The sequence below is a fragment of the Phodopus roborovskii genome, unplaced genomic scaffold (assembly GCF_943737965.1).
Source record: "Phodopus roborovskii unplaced genomic scaffold, PHOROB, whole genome shotgun sequence".
NCBI classification, from domain to species: Eukaryota; Metazoa; Chordata; class Mammalia; order Rodentia; family Cricetidae; genus Phodopus; species Phodopus roborovskii.
In genome coordinates this window covers 9,106,215-9,122,986 of record NW_026126516.1, presented here as the reverse complement: position 1 = coordinate 9,122,986, position 16,772 = coordinate 9,106,215, and the positions used below count along the sequence as shown (strand labels likewise).

At 57.7% G+C, this 16,772-nt stretch overlaps 1 protein-coding gene across 5 annotated transcripts in view; it reads left to right on the top strand.

Annotated features, from left to right (window-relative positions):
- Nucleotides 1-16,571, top strand: part of Begain (brain enriched guanylate kinase associated) — a 31,964-nt gene extending 15,393 nt beyond the window's left edge. For 4 of the 5 annotated variants that reach the window (XM_051196594.1, XM_051196596.1, XM_051196598.1 and 1 more), the window contains 5 exons: nt 10,689-10,850; nt 11,946-12,012; nt 12,559-12,666; nt 14,139-14,333; nt 15,187-16,571. In XM_051196594.1, the coding sequence (XP_051052551.1) occupies nt 10,689-10,850; nt 11,946-12,012; nt 12,559-12,666; nt 14,139-14,333; nt 15,187-16,536 (1,882 nt within the window). In that variant the 3' untranslated portion in view covers nt 16,537-16,571. The remainder of the gene's footprint in view (nt 1-10,688; nt 10,851-11,945; nt 12,013-12,558; nt 12,667-14,138; nt 14,334-15,186) is intronic. The other variant, XM_051196597.1, reaches the window with a different exon arrangement.
- Nucleotides 16,572-16,772: the final 201 nt, after the last annotated feature.

Genomic DNA, 16,772 nt, shown 5'->3' with positions numbered 1-16,772 from the left:
CTGGGGCACAGAATGGGGATCTCTTCCCTGCTGAAGCCTGGGCTTTGGACCTAGGCTCAGTTCTGGGAAGTCTAGCCTTGGCTCCACCCACTCCTCCACCCACCCACTCCAGGCTTGAGCCTGGCTGGCTAACCTGCAAAAAGACTTGGTTGGCAGCTTTTTTGTGAGCAAATAAGCAGCTGGCATCTCACTGTCTTCTCCCCTCTGCTGGACTCTCATCCCACATCATGATCCTGCCATGGAGCTCACAGTCCCATGGCCCTCTCTGCTCAGGAAGCCTTTTTCCCCATTCCATTAGTGCACAGCAAAGTTAGACTCTAATGAGCTGCTTCACTAAGATTCTTACTCCCTCTGAGCACCTGACCATGTACTGGATGCTGAGATCCCACCCGTCTGCCCAAAGCAGGCACACAGGCCAGTGAGGTCTGCCCAGGATGCTCCATGTACCAGGTTAGAGACTTTAGTCTCCTGAGGTATTGAAGGGTAATTCTCAGGATGACAGAACTAGGGCTCAGGATGACAGGTTAGACAACACACCCTCCAGGAGCACAGAGAAACCGAGGGGCTCAGGAAGCAATGCTGGGCAGGGGAGGGATGGGGACCAGAGGTCAGGGGGCTGTCCCAGACACCTGCAATGAAGTCTCCCTCCTCCCTAGTGCCACATGCAAGCATCCTGAGAGCAAGACTTGTCTCTGGCCTCTCTTCTGCTCACCCCAGTGCCTGGCAGGGACTTGCACACAGTAGGTAGGACTCCTTGGGGGCAATGGCACATAGTGGGTGCACAGCCACACCTATTGATGACCTGGCCACCTGGCTGTAGCCCAGCATCTCCCCCCTCCCAGAGGCCTACACATCCCTGCTCAGCTGCTTCATCCCTGCTCAGCCATTCTACCTCCAGCTATTTGTAAAACTTAGTGTGACGCTACAGCATTGGGAAGTCCCTGCATCTCAGCTGCCTGATGTGTGGTCATGGGCCTCTCTCTGCTGCCATCTTAGGCAGCAAACACCCCCACCCCCACCCCCCAGGCTCTGAGCTGCAGTTTCTCCTCTGTCCTGAGGGGAAGTGGGGGGGTACTCAGCAAACCCAGAGATTCCCTCACCGGGGACCACGCCTTCTGCCCAAAGCAAGTCCTTAAAGAGATAGTCCAGAGAAGCAATGCAAAACCAGTGATCAACTGTAGGACTAGCTGTGGTTAGAGCAAGCCAGGGGACCCCAAGCTGCCAGCCACCCCAAATCCCCAAGACCCTTCCCCAAATACAGCCCCCACCTCAAAGTTACCAGGACCCTGGCTTTGTGATACAGGCTCCTGGCTTTTCAATTCATGAGCAGCTCCTACTGTGCCTCACTTGGACCCCCCATCCGTGCCCCTGGGGTTCATCTGTGCCATGGCTGTGGGAGTCGCCCAATGACTGGCAGTCCCCCTGAGCCACAGGCATTCCTTAGTGATTGGATCAAGGTAAGCAGAGCTGCTGTGGACAGCCATGGACAAGTGTCCAGTGTGTGCCAGGGCACGTGTGACCATCTCGAGACAACAGGCCCAGAGGTACCCAGTGCCACTGCCCAAGTCCTCACCAACTTCCCCATCAGATGTGGGCACTGGGGTCTTTCCTAGCTGGATTCCTGTCATTTGATGTCCCTCTTGGGTGCCATCTGCAGGCATTTTCCCCAGGGATCCAGTGTGGTTTTGGATTGTGAGGGATCTTTATACAGCCAATCCCAGCAGGCCAGCACCTCCTGCCACCATATGCTGCTCACCGTGGTCCTGGGGTAGATGGGACTTGGTGGCTTTGGCGCTGTGGCTCAGGCTGGGGTACCGGGATGGCATCGGGGCTTCACGGTGCTATCGGGCACTCCACCACTGAGCAAGCACAGCTTGCTCCTGTTTTCCTGCCGAAGTCTCTTGTGTGCTGCTAATGGATTTCCAGGTGCCCTGCACGGCCTTCCTCTCCTTGAGCTTGGTCCCTGTGTCCCGAGGCTGGTATTATTTTCACATGGCCACCTGCTCTTGCATTTCCCCAGAGTTTGATCTGTTCACCTCGCTGTTTCTCAGCCAGCCTGGCACAAGCCAGGCTGCTGTCACTGCCCGGGCAGTGGAGGGTGGGGGAGCACCGTACTGGCTCCAGATAAACAAGTGGCTGTCAGGCAGTCTTATACCTGTCTCAGCGCCCCCTTCAGGGCTTCAAGGGTATTTTTCCTGAAGCCAGAGCTGAGGATGCATAAGGCAAGCCTCCAGATCTCTGCTCCTCAGGCCCCCTATGCAGCCCCCAATACCGCTCCCACCCCACCCCTGGCTTGGCACATCTGCCCTCATGCACTGGATCTGCCCCGCCCTGAAAGTCTAGCCTTAGCCCTCTGGCTTGTCACTTAGACTTTAGTTTGCTCATTGACCACAGGCTCAACTCACCTATTAAGCACCACTGTTTACCAAGGGTAGTTTAGTCAAAGGAGGATATAGAGAAAACACTGCAGTTGATGGAAACAGAGACCTTTTCTAAGCAGGTAGAATTTGCCAGAGCTTTAGAGACAGACACAGGGAGGGTGGCCAGCATCCTGTGGGGTGGGCGGGGCAGTTCTGCAAGCCTGAGAACAAATAGAGACCTGAGCTCCAGGCAGGTGATGGGGGTTAACCAGTGCAAGGGCCTGGTAGGAATGATGGGATGGGAGGGGCAGGTCTGGGGACGGACGGACGGACCCAGAGGTGGGATCTGGGAGCAGAGAGGGTCCATGAAGCCACGCCTGCTGATGAGAGAGCTGGAGTGCTGGGCCTGAGCCCCTGGCAGACGTGGAGACAGCTGTGAGGAAGCCTTGCTTTTGAGGTATGTAGGCTTGGGTCTCCTTGCTTGTGGGGGTGTCTCCCCACATCAGATCCCCTACTCTCCTTTTTCCCCTCGAGCCCATGCACCCACTATGCCAGCTGGCCAAGTCATTCAATAAATGACGTCCCTCAGGGCTCCCGGCTCTACTTGTAACTCTGATGCTACCGGAGGAAGCCTAATTTTCACTAAGGTGAGAGTGACTACCTCCTAAATTCTTCCTTCAGGGGCCGGACCGGCACATGTATTTCCCACTCTGTTTCCCTTCAAAATCTCCTGTCCCACAGCCCATCTGGGACCCTACCCTGCCAAGCCTCCTTCATGGATTACGCCATTTTATGAAAGTGGGTTCACCTACCTAGCTTGGATGTGTGGCCTTGAGTAAACTTCTGACCCTCTCTGATTCTCTGACAGTGGTGCTTGCTTTGATGTATCGAATGCATTTGCAAGAACTTGGCACTTAGCTGATGCTATAGAGACTTAACTCATGATAGTTACTACCTGCCTCTCTCAGAGGGTCAGTCATTGCCCCAAGGGGGCCATGTTGCCCCACCCACTGGGTAAGTGACATTATTCCCATAGTGAGGAGAATGGACACAGGATGGAGAGAGTCTAGGGTTTGTGGCAGGGCTGTGTTTAGTGTCAACCCTATCAACCTTGGACGGGAAAACACCCACAGGACTAGAGCACTAGCTCAGCATTTGTTCTTGCGAAGGACCCAGGTTCGAGTCCCAGCACATACACAGTAGCTCAGAACTGTCCATAATTCCAATTGTAGGGGCTCCAACACGCTCTTCTGACCTCTAGAGGTAAGAGGAATACAGGACTTGCCGAGCTGGGCGGGGGTCACACTTGGCAATGGTCCAGGTAGCCCTCCATCCACCATTAGGCATGCTGCCTACACCCCTACCCAGGGCACTATGTGACCCTGTAACACGGGTGGAAGAAGGCTCGGAGGCCATGGAGCAAGCTTCTAGAAGGAAGCTGTGTGGCACAGATAGGGAAACTGAGGCACACCGAAGACAGCCTCCTTCCACTAGTGAGTTTGCATGTCTGCTGATAGTGAAGAGGGGCCTGAAGGTTTGACCTCAAGACGTATCAGTGCCTGAGTGGCTTTGCAGTTCCCTTAACTGGGCTCTGAGGGACATGGCACCCAGGGGAGCCCCTGAGGAGACACTTAGCGGTGAGGCTCCCTTTGAGGCCATCCATCCACCGTCCTGTCCTGCATGCTGACCCTGTCTTAGGGTGAGGACAGGGATGAGAGAACCAGGCAGGAGACACGGGAGCCCCCGAAGCTTGGGGCTATAGATGCCCCAAGGGTCCATGCAGTCCCTCTGCTTAACCTCCGCCAGCTCCTGCTCTGACTCCACCCCCCAGGGTGGCCCCCAACACAGAACTTTCAGCTCTCCAGTGCAGGGTAACCCCCCCCCCCCCGCCTGTGGCTTTTTGTGGCTGATCCAGGCCCCACCCACTCCCTGGCCCCAGCACAGTTACAGCCCATCCCAGGATGTAACTCCTTCCTTTCTTTGTCCCCAGCCCCAGCACAGCCTGGTGACCTCCCCAACACAGGGTGACCAACTCAAGCTGGGAGGGCAGCATTGGGGGAGCACAGGAGGAAGGGGGCCCGTCCTGAAGGCAGAGCCGATGGGAGGGTGGGGGATGTCCAGGACTCTTCAGACACAGGAGAGGCTGTCTGTAGAGAGCCTCTCGTGAGCCCCGCAGACAGGTGAGGCAGTGTGGCAGGCACGGTGGCGGGCAGCTCACGATATTTGCTCCTGGGGATTATTGTGAGTGTGTGCACCCAGGGGAGGAAAGCGATTGCTGATAGGGAGCAGAAATGAGGAGGACTCAAAGGATGCTGGGAAGGGGTAGCCAGCCAGCCAGATGCCAGGTAAGGGACAAGAAAGGACTGACAGGCGCCATTCAAAGGTGGGGACACAGAGACAGACAGCAGGGACAGACTGCCTTTCCTGCGTCAGAACGGGCAGTGCCTGGAGATCAGAGAAGGTGGTTACTGAAGTGTGAAAAGAAGCCACCTACTGGACTGCTGGAGAGAATGATCTAGAAGGAGGGGGGCTCACTGATTCAGAGAGGAGGGGTTTGCTGGAGCAGACAGAGAGCAGGCAGGGCCCAGAGGGTTGTCCCGGGTGCATAGCACAGGTGTCAGGCAGATAGATCTAGGTAGGTGGCACATGGAGGTGACATCTGTGGAGGTTGCCTTGGACAGCTTCCTGTGCCCCATGCTGTATGTGGTGGGAGGAGGAAGAGGAAGGTAGGGCAGAGACATGAGGGTGGTGGTGGCAGGGTTCCAAGGCATCCATCTTTAAGGGCTGAGTCCAGGTGGGGACCTCCTGTCCTTGAGGTGGGGACCTCCTGTCCTTGGGGTGGGGGAGTATGTGCCAGGGAAGCATGGAGGAGGAGCTTAGGGACAGAGAGAGGGACGTCCCTGGGGATGGGAGGCTGTGTGTGCCCAGCCCCGATGGCTCTGTAGCTGCCCTGGACATCTATCTCTACCCACCCCAAGACCTCTGTAGGACATGGGACCCCGGCTCCCCGCAGGGGTGGGGGAGGGCGGCAGGGCTGCAGCTATGTGATAAGATGAGGTGAGGAGCTGATTTTTCCTGTGGTGGCTCCTGACCAATGCTCCAGGGGGCCATGCCAGTCGGAACTGCATATCCACTGGGCCCTGGGGGTAGAATCAGGGCAGGGGCCCAGCGTGGCTACCTGTGCTCCCTAGAGACAACCCCCTTCCAGACAGCTCCCTGCTGTGGCCACGGAACCACATGTGACTGTCCTGTTCCCTAGAGCATGCCAACAGGACATCACAGAGACACGCACGACCTCTCCACAGGGGCTGTTTGTTTTGTGACACCTTAGTGACCATGATAGCACCGCGCAGAGACTTACATTAACACCTGTCCTCTCCACTGGGGTAAAAAAGACAGCACAGAGCATAGCCCAGCCAAGTCCTTTGTCCTGGACAGGCAGGCTTGACCTTTCCTGGCTGTGCCTGTTACCCCCACCGAGAAAGTGGGGGTGAGGGGGGGGAATCAAAGAAGATGATGAGAGACAGATGGGCACTTGGGCAGGAGTGTTGAGTTGTTCGCTGCTCCATGACTCACATGCCCTTGGGTGAAGGGAGCCACAAGCATGAAGGATAGAATCATTCAGGCTATGACCAAGGCATGATGGACCCTGAAGATGTACAGAAATGTAGCTACTGGGCATAGCACAGCCCGGTCAGAGGCGCTGAGGGTAGGTCACTCTGGATGGTCCATGGGAACAGAGGTGGCCCATAGCCTTCACAGGTCCCGCATAAGATACAGATGTTTCTACCATTTTGGTATATTGTCCCCAGGGAGCTAGTTCAAGGCTCAGGAGAGGACAGGTTAGTAGATAGAGGTGGCCCTTGGCAACAGCTTTGAAGACTGGCATTCTAGGCTAGTTGAGGGGATGACCTCAGCCCCAGGTAGTCATGCCTGGCCTTGCTCCTGCAGCAACAGACTGCCAGCCAAGTGCCTCGCAGCCTGACTGGGTGCTGATACCTGAGGTAGCCCTGTATGCTTAGTGGGCATGGCGAGGAGCCAGGTCACCACACCGTCCACTGAGACTAAGCAGGTTGCCAGAGGAGGTGGTATGCCGGTGAAGACCCTCCAAAGAGAATACCCCAGGTCCCGAGGAGGCAGGGGAGCAGTCAGGGGCTCCAAGACCAACAGGCAGAGGCTAAGGGAGTGGTGGCCAAAGAGATGAGAGTCTGGGCATTTAGGCTGGGCACAGAGGCCAGGGCAGGGTGTGGTCTGCTTAGGTTTAGAAATGAGCCATCCAGTCGCCAGAAGAGCTTGGAGTTGGGAGGCGAGGATGGCTGTGTAGGAGATCTGCGCACCCTTGCTCTCAAAGGTAGACAGGCTGGTAACAACCATCCAGGGGAGCAGATCTTTTCAGGCGGGTAAGAGTTAACCTGGGGTAGGCAGACAAGATGCTGGCAGAAGGGACATGGGGACAAAGTCACCAAAATGAGAAAGTGCGTGCAGCATGTGAAGAATGACAAGCAATTTGGCGTTGTTGGAGCATGACTGCAGGGGCCAGGCTGAGCTGTGCTGGAGAGCAAGACAGGCTGAGCCCAGGCATTCTGCAGGGCCCCACAGAATGCCAGTGACACCGGGGCCAGAGCAAGACACTGGCCCTCCCCTGGTCCCGGAGCAGTGACCAAGAGTCCCGCCCCACCACACCCTCATGTGGAGCAGCCTGGCAGTCACCAGGCAAGGCAGGTAGCCCCAGAGGCAGGAGGGGGTGTCAAGATGAGCATCCCAAGAAAGGAGAGGGAGGACAGACGTCCAGGTGTGAGGGACAGCAAGGCAGGCAGGAGTGAGGGCGTGGCTGATGAGAATTAGAGAGGAATGCAGAGGAAAGGGATGGCTTGCCTAGCTCAAGAGCCTTCAGCAGATGTGTATAGAGTCCACGAGTGGGGCTGGGACCTTTCTTCTTGCCCGGGCATGCTGGAGCAAGCACAGGCAGCCTCCGTGGCTGCATAGGCGCCGCGGCTACCCATCTGCATCTAAGGCAAGTGGTGACAGCCCCCCTCGTGTGTTTTGAGGGGAGGCTCTAGTCTTTGCCTACTGTTCCCTCCGTGTCCTGTGCTTTCTCTATCTTCAAGGACCCTTGCTGGTCCCTGGAGTCCCTCAGAGCATATTTATCAGGCATTTCCTGGGAGAGATTCCCTCCATGGAGAAAGGATTGCTTCCGCGTCTAGAGGGACAGAAATGGGCCAGGAGGCAGTGCATGACAGGGCCCCGCCCCATCTCTTCCTGAGAGGCACTCAGTGTCAGGCATCGCCTGCTCATGTGTACCCCGGGGGCTTAGTGATCAGGGTAAGGCAGACACTGGCCCTACTGGAGGTGGGCACAACCCGCAGCATCCCTCAGCAGGCTCAGCTTACTTGGCCTGTCCTCTCTCCTGAACGGGGCGCAAGAAGGGAGTGGTGAGCTAGCCTGCTTCTCAGCCCTGGGACCTGCCTGGTGATCTTGGGACTGTGGTATCACCTCCCTGGGGCCTACTTTCCTCGTGTCTATACCAAATGCTGCACCGCCAGTTTCCATGTGTTACCTGGCTCAGAACAAAAACAGATATCCGATGGTGCTGAATGAATGTCCCAGAAGTGACCACAGTCAGACTTTGTATCCCCTCTTGGCCCACGTACATCCAGCCCTTCCCTGGACACCAGTTTCGCTAGTGGGCCCAGGGTTCATCTAGTGTTGAGGCGCCCAAACCGAGGCCCCCACAAGGGGTATTAAGTGGAAACTTGATGGCAAGGGCTTCGAGGAAAAGGGCGTGGCCACTGCTGGCCTTGAACAAACAGGAAGGGAGACAGCATAGACCCTTCCACCCTCTACAGCCTTGGGAGTGGCTACCATGTAGCCCCTCCCCACCCCACCCCTGACCCCTTCACTGATGCTCACAGTGACGAAATTTGATCCTACATACATTTTTTCCTTCTGATTTTTCATCTGTAGAAAAGATGACAAATCCAGAAAAGTATACCTTTTTTCCCAATTACCCAGTATTCCACCACCCAGGCATAACAAATGAACGTTTCTCTTCTGTGATGGTCTTTACAGCGAGTCTTTTAAACGGGATTATGCAGCTCCTCCGCTATTTGCCTCATCCTCAAGTCCTCTCTGAAAGCCTGGTTTCTGGGCCAGCCAGGAGCTCTAGTGGGTGTTACTGACCCACCTCGGTGGCTGTTTGACAGTACCTCAGCTCTGCACATGTAACCGCTCAGGTACATGTGTCAGGCCTGACCATGAAGGCTCCAGGCAGGCCATGGCCTTGTGGCAGCCACATGTGTGGTACTGTCCCCCAGCAGGGCAGCACCAGAGTTGGGCTGAGGCAGGCCTGTGTCCTTTATTATACCTACAGCCACAGGCAGGGGTAGCTGAGCAGGGTCCTAGCAGAGGATGAAGAGACCCTTAGCATCACAGACCCCACACTCATATGACTCACGTACGTCAGCCAATATGGCCTCCCTGCAGAGAGGAGCCACCTGTCCCTCCTTGTCTCTCTGGCCAGGAAGTCATGTACACTAGGAGCAGAGCCTGCCAGAAACCAGCCCCACTTGATAGATCCAGAGTGTGTGTGGGGGGGGTCCCCCTACAACATACCTGAGTCTAAGATAGAGGATGCAAGCCTGTGGGTGGGAACAGAACCCCGGAAATAAACCCAGCCAGTGACCAAGGAACCATACCACCGTGGGACCCGGTGCCATCAAAGAGCTCAGAGCCTCTAGAGCTACCAGCAAGGACTGTCAGATGCACAGCTGCTCCTCAACCATCCTCCCTTCCTGACCCTCTCTGGATTGTGGGGCTCAGAGGGTAGGCTGTAAGCAAGGGGACACAAACTGATGGGTGGAGTCCAAGAAGGTGCTGGGTGTGGCTGTTGTGGGGATGAGTCTGGAGCATGGACCCAAGGTGCAGTGGCACGTGAGGCAAAGGCCTGCAGGTAAGATGGTGCCAGATGCAAGGGAGAAGATGTCATGGAATCGCCACCAGCAAGGACAGGGGATATGTGTCTGGGCCAGGGGCCTGGGCGATGTAGCCCCTGGAACAAGCAGGCTGGAGATCCAGCAGCCGGAGCTCTGTTGGTCAACTGTCCTGGAAAGGTAGGTGACTGTGATGGCTGAGATGGGCAGGGACAGGCAAGGCTGGTGGACCAGTAAGTCACCCCATGTCTAGAAGACCATTGGGTGGCCAGGGTAAGGCTCTGTGAAGCAATGCTTCCTGGTGGGTCCCAGTGCCGCATGGAATGCACCCTGGAGCTCCTTTCCTCTTCCGGTGGGTTCCCAAGGCAGGGGAGAGGAACAATGTAGTGCCTGGGTTGGGCTTGCCAGTGTGGGCAGAGTCCGAACTGAGTAGAGCCAGGTGGCTGGAGGCATGTGGGGCAGGCTGCCTCGCAGACCCATAAAGGACCAAAGCTGAGTGCAAAAGCTTACCATGCTGAAAGGGCCACCACAGCCACCACAGCGGATGGACCATGCTGCCACCTCTTCCCGAGGGCACAGTCTCTCCCTGTAGCTTACAGCCAGGAGCCCCTGTAAGGAACTCCCAACCTCAAGGGCTGCTGCCCACAGCGACTCTGCTTTGGATGAAGTGGGTACTCCTGGAAGCTTGCCACCCCACAAGGGAGGAAGGGCCTGAGTAGCGGCTGGTGCAGCTGGGCGGGCTGCCTGGAGGAGAGCAGCATGGAGCCAGCTGGGTGAGGCAACATAACTCCCGGCAGCTGGGCCTGTGTGGGCAGCAAGGCCTTGCCTTTGGGCTTCCCTTGCTACTTTGGATTCTCTTTTGGGGATTGACTCTCAGGAGGACCCGCCCCCTTTCCTTAGGTCTGGGCAGGAATCCAGGAATGCTTGATGGGGGTGGCCTGGAGTGTGCCTGTGATGTGTAGCTTACTCACAGAGTTGGGGACATTTCTGGTGATGCCTGCCTGCCTGCCCTCCACACTCCTCACTGGGTTTGACACCGGTTGGGGGGTTCCTAGAGCATTAGTCCCACAGCACATCTGGGCAGAGCTGGGGCTCCCAGCGCCTCCCACCCCCTGCCCCCAGGTTTCCTGAACTTCCCTCCTGCCCTCTACCTACAGCAAGTCTATTACAAGTTACACTCTCAGGTGTTGGGGCTAAGATGACCAGGGGGCAACACAGAGTCCTGGCCCCTCAAGGGACATGAGTGCTGGCAAAGCCACCACAGAGAAGGCAGGGGTGTGCCTGGGTGCACAAGGGTCAAGATCACAGTACATGCCCACGGCATGCCTGGCTGGCCAGTGTGGCCTCAGTTTCCCCATACTCAGCGGCACAGCCTGGCCAGCTGCCTGTTGTCTTGCAGCGCCCTGCAGGAGCAGAAGGGCGAGCTGCGCAAGCGGCTGTCCTACACCACACATAAGCTGGAGAAACTGGAGACCGAGTTTGACTCCACACGCCACTACCTGGAGATTGAGCTACGGCGCGCTCAGGAGGAGCTGGACAAGGTCACTGAGAAACTGCGCAGGTGAGGATGGGGCTGGGATGAGCAGAGGGGAGGAGCTAGATTACCACGATGCCAGCTCTGGGGATGTTTGGCAAACATGGAGCAGAGCAGCCTACCCAGGGCTTGAACCTATGGCCCACTGATGCCATTGGCAGGCTCTCACGGGGCCCTCTTCCTGACCTGGCTCATACCCCCCCATACACGCACTGCTCTGACACTGGATGGGCCAGCGGCAGCATGGGAGGGGCCGCTTCCAGACCCCACCCCACTGGCCACAAAAACTCCTGAGATGAATTTGAATGAATGTAAAAGCTGCATCTTGAGTGGCTTGGGGACTGAGGATGCATTGAGAGGTGGACCAGATTCTTACATTTTCCTTCTGGCATTGATTTTTCTAAACCCTATTGTGGGTATCCCCAGCTTAGAAACACAAAGAGGATGCAGGCTGCTGTTGGCTGAGTTTGTTTTAAGTACTCAGAGAAGCAGCTGGCACTGTCCCGAGGGCAGTGTGTCCCTCTTCGGATGGTCCCATTCTTCTGGGATTTTGAACATCACCACCATGCTGTGTGGGAGCCAAGCTTGGGTAGTGCAACCAGACCTTGGTTAAAGTCCCAGCTCTGCCACTTAACTGCATTAAGCGTCTTTTTGTGTCCCTTTCCCATTGGCAAGGTAGCAATAATACTGCCAAGGTCGTCTAGAGGACACACAGCCACCATGCCCAGTCCCCCAGCCACCAGCAAGAGAATCCCAAAGCACACTGCTCTGTGTCTACCTGCTTTTCCAGGTGAACCACGTCCCAGGGCCATATTTACGTGTGTCTCCTTCTGATGTGCAGTTGGCCTGTAAACCACCTGCCAGCTTCTGAGACCTTAGTACAGCTCTTCCAGGCTCTTGTGCACATAGGCCTCTCTGTGTTTTCTCCAAAGAGCCCTACTGTGTGTGGGCAGAGCAAAGGGGCAGGAGCTAGATCTGATCAGATCTTAAGTGCAGACATGGAATCAGGTAGGGCTGGTGGAACAAGCTTAGGTGCCTGACAGCCATGGTAAGCAGAGCATGATGTCTGTGAGTAGGGAGGTCAGGGCTTGCAAGTCTTGACGCTGTTGCCTCCTGCTGCAGGATTCAGAGCAACTACATGACCCTGCAGCGTGTCAACCAAGAACTGGAGGATAAGCTGTACCGGATGGTGAGGCCCCAGTGCACAGTACCTCTCGCTGAGTAGCCCCTTGTGGCTTGTTCCCCTGAGGGGGAGGTGCACTCAGGGCGAAACGAGGCGGGGTCCAGGGACGCCACGCCTGTGCATGCAGCATAGAGAATGGCCATGGGGTTCTGGCACTTCCCTATATTAGGATGAGGTTCTCGCTTGATCTTGTTTGGTGACAGGTGTTTGCTTACTGTGCCTGCCTGTCCTCAATGTGAGAACAAAAGGGATAGGTAGGGGCTGAGCATCACTCTCCCAACTCATTGTGATAGATGGGCAGGGCAAGCCATACTTTCCACCTCATAAGCAGGGCATTGGGATTAGGTAACTGAGGCTCAGTGGAGGGGCTGGCCCAGGCTAAACCAGTTACTCAGTACTGTGACGGGATGAAGCCCGGGTTAGTAAGTGGTCTTGAGCTTAGCCCTTGAGCACTTTGTCATCAACAACTACTGGGCTCACAAAAGCCTCGACCCAGCAGCTGGGCTTTGGCCCTAACTGCTAACCATTCCTTCCTCTGTCCCTATTACCCAGGGCCAACACTATGAGGAAGAGAAGCGTGCCATGAGCCACGAGATTGTCGCCCTCAACAGCCACCTGCTGGAGGCCAAGGTGACCATCGACAAGCTGTCAGAGGACAACGTGAGTGCCGAACTCATTCGGCCCCTGGAGGGATGTGGCAGGTGTTTGGGGGGCTTCCCAGGGGAAGCCTTGGCAGGCAGGGCCTTTCTGATTCAGAGGGACCCCAGCCTGGCTCCAGACAAGGGGAGAGACAGGGCAGTGAGGCCTTGGAGAAGTGCCCAAGACACTGAAAGGGGGCAGACTTCCCGGCGGGTACAGGAGGCCATCTGTCCCATCCGCACGAGACTTTTGGCTTCAGGCAGCCCCAGACTCACACCACAGCTATGTGATCATCCAGAGGAGCCCCATGAGATGGCCAGGCGCTCCCCACTGCTCCCTGTGGGCTGACTGTGGACGCACTAATTAGCCTGTGCTCCTTGCCATGAGATCATACGAGGTTCTGAGATTATGGCCTGACCAACACAGACCGAAGAGAGAAAGATGGCTGCCCTTGTGGATTTTGAGTCCATATGGGGAAAGTAGATGGTAAATTGGGCAGTCAACGGTCTGAGTAGCCTGTTAGAAGTGCTAAGTGCGAACTAAGTGTGCCAGTGGCAGTTTCTGTTAGTTCCACTAGAGCCTATCACTTAGGATTTGAAGACTAAGCACTCCGTGGCCAGGTGGCCTGGGCCCTTCCCAGAGTAGGGCAGGGATGTCCCAAACACAGGCAGCTCAAGGAAGGAGCCTGACTCTAATGTGCATGTCTGTCCAAGGCCGCCTACTTCTCCAAGAGGTATCCCCACTCACTGTGGCTGACCTGGGCTGGCTGGGCAGTGCCCACAACCCTCCAGTCCCCCGTGGGGTCTCATAGGGGATGACTTCCAACTCTGTCCCTAGGAGGAGTTATGCGGGGCTGCAGGACCCAGTTGCCCTCCCCCATGCAGAGGTGGGGTGGGGGAGGGCAGCTCAGAGTGCCGTTCCCAGTTGAATGGGGGTGTGGCAGTAGTCCTGGGCCCTCTGGGCAGTGCAGGCGGGTCCTGTGACAGCTGTGACCTCTGGAGAGCAGGGAGGGACAGTGTGCCGCAGACACATGCGACAGGTCAATACCGAGGGTGAAAGCACCCCCTCATTCCCACTGTTTGCATGTGTTCCCAGCTCAGGAGGCTGCTGGGCAGGGCCCCTCCTGCACCTGGGGTCACACACCCACCCTGCCCCTGGCCCAGCCTGGCAATCAGCCCCAAGGCCAGGCAATGCCAGTGAAGTGGGCCACAAGGGTGGGAGAGCTGGGGTTCATCCCTGTCCCTGACTTGTCTGGGAGCGCAGGGCTGATGGGGTCCACCTGTCTGTCACTGCCCCGACCTGTGGAGAGCCCCGTGTGGACAGGGCACCCTCTATACACCAGCAGCTTCAGGTCCAAGTAGACCCTGACTGCAGCCAGAGTGCAGAGCCTGGACAGGGACCGGCCAGAACCAGCTGTCCTGCCCGCTCTGCTCTCCAGCTCCGATCACCCTGCTGGCACTGGGGGCTGTCAATCACCCTCTCTTGTCTTCCAGGAGCTCTATAGGAAGGACTGCAATCTAGCGGCCCAGCTGCTGCAGTGCAGCCAGACCTACGGCAGGGTCCATAAGGTGTCCGAGGTAACGTGGCCCCGCCCCACAGCCAGGCCCGCCCCGTCCCAGGACCACCCGGCTCCTTTTGGGCCACCCCACCCCGAAGCCTCTCCCCACCCTCCAAGAAGAAGCTGCCCGGTGAGCCTGAACCCTCGTCCCTTGTGCACCTGGGTCCTGGCTTCCTGATGGTGAAAGGTGGCCCCATACTCATTTCCAAGGGCCGCTCTAACCTACTTAGGCTACACACCTGTTTCCTTTGGGGGCTGCACAGTTAGAGACAGGCCCATACCAGAAACAAGGGACACATCAAGGACAGGGCACACGTTGAAGGCCTACAGAGTGAATTGGCAGCAGAGCCCACGGCAGCCCTCGGCTGCGGGTACCAACACTGGACTAGACAGAGCCCGTCCTGGCCAGACTGTTCCTCCCAGCCCACATGGACAAGAAGTCTCCTACCCAGAGCCCTGCCCATGTCCCCTTCCCCCAGGCCTAGCCAAACCTGCAACACTCACAAAATAGATCAAACAGTAGCTGGACACCCCCCCCCCACCTGCCACCAGGCACTCTGTGGAACCCTTTGGCTCCTGGCCCTGGTCCCTCAATCTTTGTTGCATCTGTGTTCTGAGTCTGTCTCACTCAGCAGCTCACAGGGGTGGGGGCGGCTATAGACACTTTGGGCTGACAAGAACGAGTCACCCCTCACTAGACAGGACCCAGAAAGGGTGCAGAACAGAGCCTAGACAACCTCTGCTCAGCCGCTTAGAGTAGGGTGGATGGGTAGAGGTGATGGGAAGCCCCAGGTACTTGTCCTTGGGGTTAAGTTGCTCCCACTAATGTGAGTTGAGACGCCTGGGGGTGGGGGATGTCGTGTGTCTGTCTGTCTGTCTCTGTCTGTCAGTGATGCTGACGTGGCCCTGGCCTCGAGGCCAGGGCTGAGCGGCTTTGCTGACTATGACCTGTTTCCATCCTCTCCTCCCCACGCCCGTTCCAGCTACCCTCGGACTTCCAGCAGCGTGTGAGCCTGCACATGGAGAAGCATGGCTGCAGCCTACCTTCCCAGCTCTGCCATCCGGTCTACGCTGACAGCGTGCCCACCTGCGTCATCGCCAAGGTGCTAGAGAAGCCAGACCCTGGTAGTCTGTCCTCGCACCTGTCGGATGCCTCTGTCTGCGACCTGGGCTTCTGTGATGGCGTGGAGAAGTCTGGCGCACGACCCCAGTACAAGGAAGACATCTACTGCAGCGACACGGCTCTCTACTGCCCCGAAGAGCGTCAGCACGACCGGCGACCCAGCGTGGACACGCCGGTGACCGATGTGGGCTTCCTGCGGGGGCAGAATTCCACCGACAGCGCAGCGGATGAGGAGGAGGAAGCCGAGGCGGCAGCCTACCCTGAGGCCTTCCGCCACGATGCCTTCCCGGGCTACGCGGCCTCGCTGCCCACGTCCAGCTCCTACTCCAGCTTCAGCGCCACGTCCGAGGAGAAGGAGCACGCGCAGGCCAGCACGCTGACCGCCTCGCAGCAGGCCATCTACCTGAATAGCCGCGACGAGCTCTTCAACCGCAAGCCGCCCTCTGCCAGCTATGGGGGCAGCGCTCGCTTCCCCAAGGCCTCGGCCACCCTGGCCTCCCCGCTCGAGGCCCAGGTAGCCCCAGGCTTTGCTCGGACTGTGTCTCCGTACCAGGCCGAGTCCTACCGCTTCCCGACCTCCCCAGGTCCCCAGCCGGCTCTGATGCCTCCAAACCTGTGGAACCTGAGGGCCAAGCCAAGCGGTAACCGGCTCGCTGGAGAGAACATTCGAGGCCAGTGGCGCCCCGTGAGCGTGGAGGATGTCGGCGCCTACTCCTACCAGGCTGGCACCGCCGGCCGCGCCTCGCCCTGCAACTTCTCAGAACGTTTCTACGGCGCTGGCCGCGGCGGCGGCGGTAGCAGCCCAGGCAAGAAGGCCGAGGGCCGTGCCAGCCCCCTCTATGCCACCTACAAAGCTGATAGTTTCTCGGAGGGCGATGACCTCTCCCAGGGTCATCTGGCCGAGCCCTGCTACCTCCGAGCAGGGGGCGATCTGAGCCTCAGCCCCAGCCGTTCAGTCGACCCTGGCTATGCAGCCAGTGAGGGGGATGGGGATAGGCTGGGGGTGCAGCTGTGCGGGGCTGGCAGCAGCCCCGAGCCCGAGCATGGTTCCAGGGATTCCTTGGAGCCCAGCTCCATGGAGGCCTCTCCTGAAATGCGCCCTGGTACCCGTCTTAGTCCTCAGCAGGCCTTCCCCAGGACTGGAGGGTCTGGGCTGAGCCGTAAGGACAGTCTCACTAAGGCCCAGCTCTACGGTACCCTGCTCAACTGACTGCCAGCAGCAGGCTGCAGTCAGGGGCCCCCACCTATCTATCCCGCCCTAAGTAAGGAGTAGTCAGCCCCCACGTGCCCGACCCCTGCCAAGGACCCCTGCCAAGGAACTCGAGTTCCTTTGACCCCCTTACCAACACCCCAGTGAAACCCGAAAGAACAACCCTCTCTGCTTATCGTCTTGTTCACCCCAGCCTCTGCTACAAACCCCACCCAGAATATTTACACACTGCGCCC